At 51.8% G+C, this 11,915-nt stretch overlaps 6 protein-coding genes across 6 annotated transcripts; 1 reads left to right on the top strand and 5 right to left on the bottom strand.

Moving 5' to 3' along the window:
- Nucleotides 1–62: 62 nt before the first annotated feature.
- On the top strand, nt 63–1,651 carry APUU_20343A (glycosyl hydrolase family 43 protein; the record flags this gene model as incomplete). The annotated part of the gene is made up of 5 exons (XM_041698973.1): nt 63–155; nt 212–255; nt 303–690; nt 738–902; nt 968–1,651. The coding sequence occupies 5 exons, from the start codon at nt 63–65 to the stop codon at nt 1,649–1,651; spliced, it is 1,374 nt and encodes a 457-aa protein (XP_041552105.1).
- A 65-nt stretch (nt 1,652–1,716) lies between these two features.
- On the bottom strand, nt 1,717–2,985 carry APUU_20342S (5'-methylthioadenosine/S-adenosylhomocysteine nucleosidase family protein; the record flags this gene model as incomplete). Its single annotated transcript, XM_041698972.1, has 1 exon — nt 1,717–2,985. One exon carries the CDS (start codon nt 2,983–2,985, stop codon nt 1,717–1,719), a length of 1,269 nt encoding a protein of 422 aa, XP_041552104.1.
- A 451-nt stretch (nt 2,986–3,436) lies between these two features.
- APUU_20341S (DUF3716 domain-containing protein) lies at nt 3,437–4,486 on the bottom strand (the record flags this gene model as incomplete). The annotated part of the gene is made up of 3 exons (XM_041698971.1): nt 3,437–3,861; nt 3,924–4,262; nt 4,321–4,486. 3 exons carry the CDS (start codon nt 4,484–4,486, stop codon nt 3,437–3,439), a joined length of 930 nt encoding a protein of 309 aa, XP_041552103.1.
- Nucleotides 4,487–4,648: 162 nt separating this feature from the next.
- APUU_20340S (acyl-CoA dehydrogenase family protein) lies at nt 4,649–6,107 on the bottom strand (the record flags this gene model as incomplete). Its single annotated transcript, XM_041698970.1, has 4 exons — nt 4,649–5,151; nt 5,197–5,286; nt 5,334–5,561; nt 5,609–6,107. The coding sequence occupies 4 exons, from the start codon at nt 6,105–6,107 to the stop codon at nt 4,649–4,651; spliced, it is 1,320 nt and encodes a 439-aa protein (XP_041552102.1).
- A 270-nt stretch (nt 6,108–6,377) lies between these two features.
- On the bottom strand, nt 6,378–7,623 carry APUU_20339S (uncharacterized protein; the record flags this gene model as incomplete). The annotated part of the gene is made up of 6 exons (XM_041698969.1): nt 6,378–6,407; nt 6,448–6,542; nt 6,619–7,108; nt 7,162–7,332; nt 7,407–7,528; nt 7,578–7,623. The coding sequence occupies 6 exons, from the start codon at nt 7,621–7,623 to the stop codon at nt 6,378–6,380; spliced, it is 954 nt and encodes a 317-aa protein (XP_041552101.1).
- A 1,254-nt stretch (nt 7,624–8,877) lies between these two features.
- On the bottom strand, nt 8,878–10,433 carry APUU_20338S (uncharacterized protein; the record flags this gene model as incomplete). The annotated part of the gene is made up of 2 exons (XM_041698968.1): nt 8,878–10,134; nt 10,194–10,433. 2 exons carry the CDS (start codon nt 10,431–10,433, stop codon nt 8,878–8,880), a joined length of 1,497 nt encoding a protein of 498 aa, XP_041552100.1.
- Between the last annotated feature and the right edge of the window lie 1,482 nt (nt 10,434–11,915).

Here is an 11,915-nt window from a genome sequence, read left to right as displayed (position 1 = left end):
AAAGACTGGCCATAACTGGCGATTTGAATCTACTGTCAACCTCATACTGCGAAAAGGTCACGATGTATGCATTCCAAAATACACTTCTTGTTTCCCTTGTCGCGGGATGCGCCGGGGCGGCCCTCAGTATTATCCCAGGAGCGACATGGACTGCTGTAAGAGCCGCTGTGATATTTGCTGCTATCTTGACTTTAAAACCTGACCGGCTCAGACCAATACAGGCGAACACATACAAGCCCATGGCGCCGGGATCATGTAAGCCATTATCCTCAGACATCAGGCCTTGGCCTAATACCAAACAGTGAAGAAAACGGCATCTACTACATGATCGGCGAGGAAAAAACCGACGGTTCCGCATTCCAAGCGGTTAACTGCTACTCGTCAAGCGATTTAGTGGAATGGAGCTTTGAAGGACAACTTCTTACTCGCACAGAAGAAGATGGCGATCTAGGTCCCAACCGCGTCGTCGAGAGACCCAAGGTTATCAAGAACGATGACACGGGGAAATATGTCATGTGGCTGCACATCGATTCCAGTGATTATCAGGATGCGAGGGTGGGCGTTGCGACCGGTGATGGTGTTTGTGGATCGTATGAATACCTCGAGAGCTTTAGGCCGTTGGGGTTTCAGAGTCGCGATATTGGGTTGTTTAAAGATGAGGATGGATCCGCTTATCTTCTTAGTGAGGATGTTCGTGCCACCCTATCTACATGTCTTCTTATGCTGACGTGAAACAGCGCGAGTATGGTACTAGGATTATCAAACTCACGGATGATTACCTTGATGTTGACGCGGTCACATTTGGCTGGGAGTACTTCGCCGAGTCCCCTGCGTTGATCAAACGCGGAGGTACATACTACATCTTTGGCTCACACCTCACCGGTTGGGATCCAAATGATAATGTGAGAACACGTTTTCTTCCAGAATTCCCAATATCTGAATAGCGTTCTAACTCGTATCTCTACAGGTTTACTCCACTGCAACCTCCCTCTCCGGCCCGTGGTCCAACTGGACCGAATTCGCACCCGTCGGGACGAACACCTACAGCAGCCAGGTCAACTACGTGCTGCCCCTGGGAACCGATAAAGCCATCTACATGGGTGATCGATGGGTATCCTCGAATCTAGCAGCAAGTACCTACATCTGGCTACCGCTCGAACTTTACGGCACGACAGCAAGCCTAACCTGGTATGACTCCTGGAGCGTCGATTTAACATCAGGTGCCTGGTCTGAGCCGGCGAGTGTTTTGGAGTATGAAGGTGAAGATGGAGAGCTCTCCGGTGGTGCGCGTACCATAGACTGCTCACAGTGTAGTGGCGGTGTCGCGGCGGGCTATATTGGAGGTGATTCAGATAGTGACAATAACGGCGTTGTTGTCCTTGATGCCGATGTTGACACGCAGAGCGGGGAATCGGAGCGTGTGACCCTCAACATCAGGTACTTGAATGGGAATACGAATCCTCGGTATGCGGCTGTTTCTGTGAATGGTGGCGAGGCTCAGACGGCTGCTTTCATCTCTACGGCGCATCACTCTGATACTGCTGGTAGCAGTGCTGTGCATGTCAAGCTCAAGTCGGGGGCTAATACAGTCCAGATCTCTGGAACTGGTGGATGGGGTCCGGATATTGATGAGCTGGTTATTCCGCTATAAGGGTGATGGCTACACAGCTACGGCACACAGAAACAGACCATCTGACTTCAAATATGGAATTAATGCTATGACCAGAACTCCAGAAAGGCCTTTGCACAGGCAGCCGCAGTAGCCGCAGCATGCCTCTGCAAGTTCTTTGTTTTATGGCGGTCTGCGTAGTCCGCGACACCCTTGATAACAATGCAAGGAAACGTATCCCAGACTCCTGCTGCCTCCATCTCGAATGCAATGACATCCTCTTCATTTATGAGCCTATTACGCACTTCCTCTGATTTCATGACTTGGTCACCCGATGCCACCAGTCCAATGTGAACGGCAGGCTGAGCTGCCCCTATCCCGGACCAGTCCTCATACCCTAATTCTGCACCGATTTCAGCAGTAACGACAGAGAGATGCTCTTGCAATCTCTCCCTCAGCCTCTTACGACCGCCCCGACCCTGTAGCTTGCTCATTAACGACCGAATTTCAAGGTTTGGCCGGCCAAGGTTATCCAGCACGGTATCCTTCCTGACGAATCCATCCATGCCTTGCCGCCCAAAGTCATGCTGGACCAATCCACTGCTTATAATAACATCTCCAAGATTAATCTCTCTCCCCTCAGCCGTAGATGGTGCGCCTCCACAGATCCCTACGACGAGGGCCAGGCTGATTCCCGGGAAGCTTGACCGGCAGTGCGCAGCGACAGCGGCCCCGTGGCTCTTCCCCATCCCGGGCATGTAGACCAACACAACATTGTGCGCCCCAATCACTCCAGTCGAGTAGGCATTCGGATCTCCCAAGGCTTTCCCGAATCTGTCGCCGTCATCGTCCCACCGACGGTCGAATAGCGCCTCGACTGCGTCTGCTTCGAGCGGGAGGGCGCACAGGATGGCGATTTTGAAGTCGTTTCTCGTTTCTGGCGCTGGTATTCCGGGGAGTGACGGAAAGGTGCTGGAGGCATGCTGACCGTTGTAGTGTTCGGCGTTGTAGACACGGCGCTCTTCGTATGGGTTATAGTCATCTTCGAATACCTCCAGTCCCCGCTGATGGCTCTGTGGTCCGCCCCGGGTTCTCGAGGACCGCGGCGACGATAATGATATCGGTTGATTGGGAGTCGCATTCGTGTTGCTGTAATAATAATTGTCACCGATCTGGACACGAGCGTTTTCGCGCGCGTTGATGGCTGAAGCCATGTTCTCCGTCCGAGGCGCTCTCCGGCTGTCTCTAGCACTATACGAGCTGGAGAATCGATCCGCCTTTGGCTGCGGAGCCTGCATGCCTTCAGCGCCGTATCCGTGGAAAATGTCAAGCCACTCGTCGCGCACAACCTCTCGCGACATGTTGTTTAAGTCCATTGTTTTCTGGGTAGAGGTTGGAAGAGAAGACTGGAGTCGAGCCTGGCGCTTGCGACTTCAGCCTCGCGCTGCATGAAGCCTCTCAGCTGATCTGCAAAACAGCCAATAACATGATCTGTATAACCGCCACTGTCATGGTGCCCCTCTCTTTGCTGTTTACGTGATGACGGTTTCTGCCTCCTTCTCTTGGGCTTTGGATAGCATTGTGGTGGCCGATCAAGTAGATGAAGAAAACCAATACCGTCCAAAGACTCTCTGCCGACGAGCACGCAAGCGCCAGAAGCCTACTCAAATTGCATAGAACGGAAGTAGAATTGCACAGAAACCACTGTCACATTCCACTGGAATTATAAGAATATGAACGGTGTATTAGCAGAACAACTGAAGTAAGGCTGCCCTGCCTTTAACCTTTCACCCAAATTAGCCCTAGCTGCTGGTCCTAGCTCCATCGCTACAAAGAGTCCCAAGGATTCCCTGGGTTATATCCCATTTCTAGCTGCTCAAGCTGCCTGATTCTCCTTTTGATTTTCCCAACGTGCTCCTCCATATCTGACAACGCTCGCTTTAAAACCGGGAGGTTATTGAATGTCTTCGCAGACAAGGGGAATTCAACAACATCCTCCGGCATTATCATGGGGTCCGGTAAGTGGCGAAACCGAAATATAGGAGTGTCGTTTTTAACGCTGGCAGAGGTACCTCTAGACTGGTCAGGGGAAGTAAGATCAACGGCCGTAGTAGTACGTCGAAGCAGTGGTGTTTGTGCACGTTTCTCTGTAGTATTGCGAGACATCGTTCTTCCTCTTTGATCTTTCAAAGTAGATGAACCAGAACAATCCGCGCTGGAAGCATCTGAGATTCTAGTGCCAGCAGAAAGCCCTGAGCAGAACTGAAGTTAGTTATGAAACAACCACCTCTGGCTCCACGGCTGAGAGACATACGTTGGCTGCACGTCCAATTCTTCGAGAAAAGACAATTACCGCAAACTTCACTACTAGGCTTCGGCTGCCCGATTCTTTCACCAACTACACAAGACTTCCATATCCCTTTCCCCTTGGAGCAGCTGGTGCAAGGAGTCTCTGCTATCTCCCCGCGAGTTTGGATGAACCCAGCCTGGACAGCGAGAACACCGTCAAGGGGCTTCCGAATGGGGGCTCCATTGGGCTTCTCTTTCCAGTCTAGTTGCCTTCGTACAGGGCGGGAGAGGTAATGCTTCAACACGGGGTTTTTCGTTCCGAGAGGAGCGACTGGGAGATCGCCGCTGCTGACGCCGCGGAGGACTGGAGAGACGTAGTTAGCAGGCTTGCCTCCTAAATAGCCATGGTCTATATCCAATACCTGAGAATACAGGACCAGAAGCCCAGTCTTGCTCGAGGAAGCTATATCGTCGAGGGAGAATGGGAAGCTCGCTGTCCGTGTCGTGGTCTGAAGTGGGAGAGGATGAGGGGTTGGAAGGAAAGTAGACACTGCAACTATCAGATGTGGGTGACGATGATTTCGCCATAGTGACTAAAGAGTGTATATTATGCAGCGTTGTTGTATTCTGGAAGTTGACGTCGGACTGAGTCTGGGATGGAGGAATACAGGCACAGCCATTGGGAAAGAGCGACTCGCATCGCCAATAGGCAAAAGGAGAATCACAATATTATTTTAATTTAATATACATTTACAGGTTAGCCTTGCGCTCCAATGCCTTCTTCCTTGTCCTCAAGGCCTTGGTCTCCTCTCGGAGCGCCAGTCCCTGCATGATTTCCTCACTGCCACCGCCGATAACATGCACCCTTGCATCGCGACTAATCTGTTCAATCCTGGCTCCCTTACCAGCCTTGTTGTATCCTGCACCACCGAGGATCTGCTGGGCTTCGCGGACACTCTTTTCCAGAGCCCTGGTTGACATCACCTTCAATAGCGCGGTCATACCGCCAATGCGAACGTCGTCCGTTGGTCGATCCTTGGTCTTCTCAAGGATATTCACGAGCTGTTCCATGAAGGCATACGCAGGCTCGATGACGAGTCCGAATTTGAAGATCTTGGCTTGAATCGCTTGTTTTTGAATTAGCGGGGAGCCGAACGTTTCACGCTGAATGGCGTAGTTGAAGGCATCTTCGGCGCAAACACGAGCCAGACGGAGAGATGCGCAGGCCAGGGAGAGGCGTTCGGGGTTGAAGTCTGTCGTCGTTAGTTGTATTCCATGTCATCGTGAGTGTTGCTTACTCGACATAATAAGGGGGAAGCCTTGGTTTTCTTCTCCGATGCGGTGGTCAACTGGGACGCGCACTTCGTCGAATTCAATGAATGTGGATCCTGTCATGGTAAGTCTCATTCAAGCATTGCGATACGATTTAACATACCGCTGGCATTGACACCAGAGTTATGCATCCTCCTCCTCGTCACTCCCTTGGCAGCCAAAGGAATCACGAGCAAACTGATCCCACCCCTCCCTGACTCTCCAGTTCGGACAGCAGCAGTGCAATAATCCGCCCAGATACCGTTTGTGATCCACTTCTTCGATCCGTTGACGATGTAGTGGTCACCCTCGCGCGTCGCAGTGGTCCGAATGTTCGCAACGTCAGATCCAGCTAACCAGTCAGTCTAATCAGAAACAAAGTGGTAATGTGAGACATACCATCTGGCTCCGTAATTCCCAAACAGAATCTTATCTCTCCCTTCGCAATTCGTGGTAACCAACGGGTCCTCTGTTGAGGCGTGCCAAATCGCGCGATAGGCGGACACCCAATCCCATTTCCCCCACCGAGACCCCAGATAACACCCACGAAGCCAACGCGATTGAACTCATCCGAGACAATAAGCGAGCACCATGTATCCCATTTCTCCGGCGGGACGTTCCCGGGCAATGGCAAGTTTGCGCGATCCTCAAGTGACGTAAGCGGGTGCACGATCGCAAATCCATGGGCGCAATGCCGCTTCAACACCTCGGGCGGGATCTCTCCTGCTTCCTCCCATTCCTGCGCATAGGGTGCGATGTGTGTTTCGATATAGGATCGGACGTGGGCGCGTAACGCGTAGTGTGTTTCGGTGTAGTAGGGGTTTGGGAGGTCGAGTTGGGGGAGGAGGGGCTCGGAGTAGGGGGCTGTTGGGAAGTTGGCGAGGCGCGAGTCGGACATTTTGCTGTTTACCTTTCAGGTACAGTTGTAATTGATTCCAAGGAGAAACATGGTTAAATAGAGGATGGCCATGCTGTCAGACGGTGTCCGAGGCAGTTGACAGTCAGAAGAAAGAGCACAATGCGGGGAACGCCAACCAGACCAACCTCGGCTCTCGGGCATCCCCAATTCTGCATAACTAGCTGCACAACTGCATAATTTTATATCTCTACACCCTCTACTTCCAAGCCAGGACCGAGTAGACTCTGGATTTCACCCGGGCAGATCCTCTCACAAAGCGTTATCATATCCCGAAACACCCTAAATAACATTAACAATTATCCCACACAGGATGACATACATACGGTTCCTTCTGCGTAGACCCAGGCACAAACAACGCATTACATATATTCCACGTCAACGAGTACAACAAATTCCTACTATCCCAGTCCTCCACTATTCAAATCAGCACACGAACGCCGTATCCACAAGCAATCAACCCAAAAAGGCACTGTAAGGAGAGGGGTCTAACCAGGCTCCGAAACCGGCACAAGCTTCTTATACGCCTCGCCATAATCCCTCTCACTGAGTTTATGCCGTCTCGCCCGCCAATCTCCCAACTCAAACTCATTATGCGCGTAGAAGGAGTCCACGTCGAAGAAATACGCGCGCCCGTCTTCGCCCATCGCCGTGTTTCCGTCCCAGCAGTCCCCGTGGACGAGGGAAGGTTTGATTGTGCGCCCATTGGTTTGCAGGGGAAGTAAAAGTGCAGGTACTACGGTTGAGAGGACTAGTTGGCCGACGGCATCGAAGAGGGGCCATTGGAAGTGGGTTTCTGCGTGGCTGACGATCCGGGACAGGTGTGCGGTGAAGAGCTCGCACCATGAGGGCGTCCAGAAGTTTATGTTTTGGATGTTGTGCGTGTGGACTGTGCTGATGTGGAAGCCGAATTTGCCTGTTGGGGAGGTGGATTGCGTATGCAGGGTTGCGAGGGCGGAGGCTAGGGCTGAAGGGTCTGCTGGCTGTTCGAGTAAATACCAAATAGGGTCTTGATAGAGGGGGGAAAGCGACATACCTGTTTCTGTATTTTGATGAACTCGGTTAAGAGGAATGCGTGCTCGATCCCGTTTTCTGTGTATTTGCCCCAGCTGTATGGCGCTGGGGCGTGGGTGCAGACGCAGCGGATTTCTTTGAGGGCTTCGTACTCGCCTTCGCATGATGGCTGTGCCAGATCGCCTTGCATGACCTATTCATACGATATGTAGTATATTAGCGATCTAGCCTTGGGTTGAAATAATGGGATATAGCGTCAGTGGTTACTTTTAGGAAGTAGTCCACCAGCCTGCCCGAGAGCAGCTGGACGGTCACCCGTGCTGGTAACCCATAATAGGACGTTCCATGTTGTTTAATACTTATGATTTTGCTACCGAGGATTGGGAGGTCTGCTTCAGATGAGGTCAATGTTGGAGATGCAGGGCTTGGATGACGCACGTTGGGAGACGGTGCTCCAGAGCTGGGACTGATCAGACAGCGACATGTCGGCGGTTCTAGTTTACGTTGAGTAATATAAATATATAGCAGGAGGGATGAAGATGGATGATGGCAGAAGGCAGTATAATTCATGTGCGGGGAAGGGCGGAGCTTAATCGCTGGTGATATAAACGTTGCAAAATGTTTTTATTGGTACTGGCAAAAGTACCCAGTTGTGCTGATTACTGATGTATATCTTGTTATTATCAGCGACAGCTATTGGCCAATATTAATATTATTCTATTTCCGTAGTCTATCGACGCTACTCGAGTAAACACTCCGGACTTCTTCTCTACCCGCCCACGATCGCTCTCTGCGCCCTTCCAACCGGACAATTTCGTCTCATTGAGCTTGAGTATGATTCTTCAGGCATAACCCCGCCAGTAGGAGAAGTTCTCCTCCACCTGGGCCACAGTCCTATAAGCCGCCTCTTCCGTTGGGCGCAGATAACCAGCAATGAAAGCCTGCAGTGCTGCTGAAGCCTTATCTCCGCCACTTCAACGGTGTTGCGTGTAGAATTAGCTGATTGTATTCAGGACAGCTTTGAAGAGCAGGATCAAGAGTGGAAGACAAAGCCAGGGAGCAGCGACCGGGCTTCGTCATTTATATACTGCGAACTACCTGCCAAGAAGGTTGGTTCTGTTTGGGACTGCAGACATTGGAGGTAGGGCTTTCCAGTATTCCCGGCAGAGCCTTCAGCCATAACAATCAAGCGGCAATCACATATCAACCGTTTCAGCAGCCCTGCTTAACAGACCAATACTTTAGAATATGATACTTGTGATTGACTACCATGCCGCCATCGCACCACGCGACAGAGACCACGAAACCCTGCGTTGCCCTTTAATGAGGACAAAGGCGAAGGCTCCTCAAAATGGAACAAGCTGCTTGATCCACAAGGGACAGACCCAACCCCATCCATCATATCGCTACCGCTGCGTGAAGTCACGAACTCGCACCCAGACGGAGATAGACTTGGGTATTTCTTGATATCTTACTTGACAATAAACACTGCATGAGATCGGGATAAACTAGGGTCGCGGATAGAGGACCTGTCAGGGACCTTAGAATGATAAGGTAGGTATCTTCCAACGATGACTTGCCATCCACCCTCAACAGCGACAGTAGGTAAATCACTCCACAGCGCATTGTCGCATGTAAATCCATTGTGCTGCTAGACTAAAGAGATTTGCTAAACTTTGGCGTGGGTTTAGGTAAACGCGTTGAGCGCCCACCCTAGCCTCGTCAACCGTACCTCGCGCTATTGTTGCATATTATTTATCCCCTCCTCAATTTTGGCCCAGGCCGATGACAACAGGGTTCCAGTCAGCCAATAATTATCGCCACGGTCCTTGCCTAGCACAACGATCACATTCCTGACGATCGGGCTCTGACGCATCGATTGCGCGTGGTGGAATACCACGGTGCCAGGCGGGTTACTCCTCAACTGGCCGATCTCACCGACACGTACGACTGCGGGGCTGAAGTCGGCAGTTGTAAAGAGATCCGCCCGTGTCCAGTTGGTGAAGGGCATCAGCAATGCATCAGACTCGCCGCAGAGCAGCGCCGGGTCACTGGCCGAATTCGATTCCCGTCGCAGCTCGCGAAGGAAGGCCAGCACCTGAGCCTCTGTCGATTGGTCCATGAGATGTTGCCGGTTTACCAGAGCAATGAGCCCAAGAGGGCCCCTCGCTACCTCGGAAGACAGGAATGTGAAAGCTGCCACTGCCATGTTCTGCACATAAACGCCCGACGCCTGAACCAGTGATGGAAGTCGGAATCGTGTGTTGAGCGGATGGAGCACCGTCACCGGCCGGGGCTGCGGAAATGAGGAAGCCGCTGCGCGCACTGCCCACGCTGTTAGCACGTCGCCCTCACTCAAATAGGGCCGCTCTTCCCCGTCACCCTGGGCGGTCAGATCACGCTGCGCCTGGAGTTGCAATTCGGCCACCACTCTCTTCGGTAAGAAGATGGTGCGCGTTTCGACGGAGCGGTCCCACCACAGATCCCAGGCATATCGCAGCCCGAACTTCAGCATGGCCCATCCTTTCAACCGCGTTTGCCCTAACTTGAACTCCTCTTTCTCCACGGCTGTGTCTGCGGCTGCGTATAGCACGTCCTCTCTCGCACCGAGCATGGGCGGTACTTCTGACTCCTGGCCGGCTAGAACCAGGGACCAGGCACGCAGGAGCGCCTGCTGGCCCATCACATCCATAAGAGTGTGTGGCCATGAGAGTGCCACGAGTGTTGCGTTATTAAACAAAGTGATGAATAGCGACAGCTGGGGTTTGTCGTCGTAGATGAAATCTTCGAGCGTAGCTGGCGCATCATGTGGTGCCGCAAAGGCTCGAAAACTCTCAGGCCCAGGCTGAATGGACGGGACCTCGGTAGCTTTTGGGAGAGTCTTCGCCAGCGGATGGTCTTCGATATCCACGGCTAGGGTTTGGTGGCTGTAAGAGACGGAAGGTCTGTCTTCGGTGAAGGGCTGCGGGACATGTATTTCCAAATGCCCATTCTCCTGGCAAGCGTGAGTCTCTGCTATAGATCTGTCTTTGGTGGTCAATATCAGCAGCTGACCTTTAGTCTCAACCGACCTCCAAGCTTTCTCCAGTCTCCAATCCCTAACAGTTTGGACAGTGAAGCGTGCAGCTTCTCCGCGTCCAGTACGTCGTTGAAGCGCAGCGTCCATACAACGACAATGTCTCGGAGCGCCTTAGTATCGTCTAGCATATGTACGGGGTAGACTTCGTCACCCTCCACCAAGGGTGGTGGGGTTTTTGCAGAAGGGCCTCCAAACAGACGTCGCAAGTCGACCATTGTGTCGAGGTTCGATTGCAAATTGGGTAGCACGCTATCCGTTATTGAACCCGTTCCTCCTGTGCGTTAAGTAGTGTTAATGGCCGACATTCGCCAAGAGTTTAGTTGCCTTAGTGATAGCCTCGCCCTAACGGAAGTCCCAGCCGTCCCGAACACCCCATCCAAAATCGCGTCTTCCTACCCACATCCCAACTTCGACTGCCTACCATGCCACCAATTCGCTCTGAATCTTGGCAGAATTTAGCCAACCAAGACCGCAAGATTCCATTGGCCCTTCCTGCTTTAAAAGATGGCCGCGTTCAATTTCTTCGTGCCGCGGCGAAGCTATACACAATACCACCGACTACCCTACACGATCGCGTACACGGCCAATCTTCTCGCGTTGATTGTCGCCCATCGGGTCATAAACTAACCCAATTGGAAGAGGATTCGCTTGTTGAATGGATAATCTCTATGGACTCACGTGGAGGAGCACCTCAACCATTTTCGAGGAAGGAAGATAATCACGAGCCTCGCAAGGTATAACACCACGGACTCCAAGCTCAGCGGCGCGAATAGCAATAGCAATACATATATGGCCAGCCATGCTAGCCCCAGGCACACTCAAGTTGCGGAGTTTCAGTTTGTCGATGATTTATCTGATGATGCTGATACAGGAGTCTTCATCAAGGGAATATCCTTCAGTAAACGGTTTTGTCCCAGGGTATGATCGACCATGGCCAGGGAGATCGAAAGCGTACATTGTACATCGCTTCTGGAGCTGCTTATTGTTGAGAAGGGAATGAAATTGCCTTGAGTCTGCGCCGGCTGTATGGAGAAATAAGACTTCTTGGTCGCCGTTCCCAGCTGTCTCATAGAACACCTTACTCCGACCGAAGCAGGGAGTTTCAGTCGATATGTATCGACCTATTATCTGATCTTCTTCAGGCTCATCGCCGCATGCCACCCCCTCGGATAATGCAGCTTGGCCGCGAAGCCCATTTCTAGCTCTGTCCAAAACTAGCCTCCATAGTCGAGCGTTCTGAGTAAAAGAAACACGGTAGCCTAGTATATAGACACCATTTTCATGGCCAAGGACGCGAATCATCCCCCAAAAACTTTGGAATCTGCTGCATATCTCGTTATTATCAACGAGAGTTGTTGGCCAATATAAATACTCATTAGTATTATATCCTATTATCTACCAACATGGTCATAGTAAACATGCTAGGAACGCCTTCTCCACTGGCCCCGGTCTCTCTCTGCACCCGTCGTTACCAGATCCATTCCGAACCGGACAGGCTCGTCTGATGGCTCTTGAGTATGATTCTTCGGGACCTAAGGCGGCCAGTAGAGGAAGTTCTCCCCAGCCTGGGCCACATTCTCAAGCCTTATCGCCGCGACTGTTGTTAACTTGTTAGAGACATCTGTCCCGGCAGCACCTTCAGCCATAACAATCAAGCGGCAATCACATATCAACCGTTTCAGCGGCACTGTTTAACA

This window comes from Aspergillus puulaauensis, chromosome 2 (assembly GCF_016861865.1).
Source record: "Aspergillus puulaauensis MK2 DNA, chromosome 2, nearly complete sequence".
Taxonomy (NCBI): Eukaryota; Fungi; Ascomycota; class Eurotiomycetes; order Eurotiales; family Aspergillaceae; genus Aspergillus; species Aspergillus puulaauensis.
This window is presented reverse-complemented; position numbering and strand designations above follow the sequence as displayed.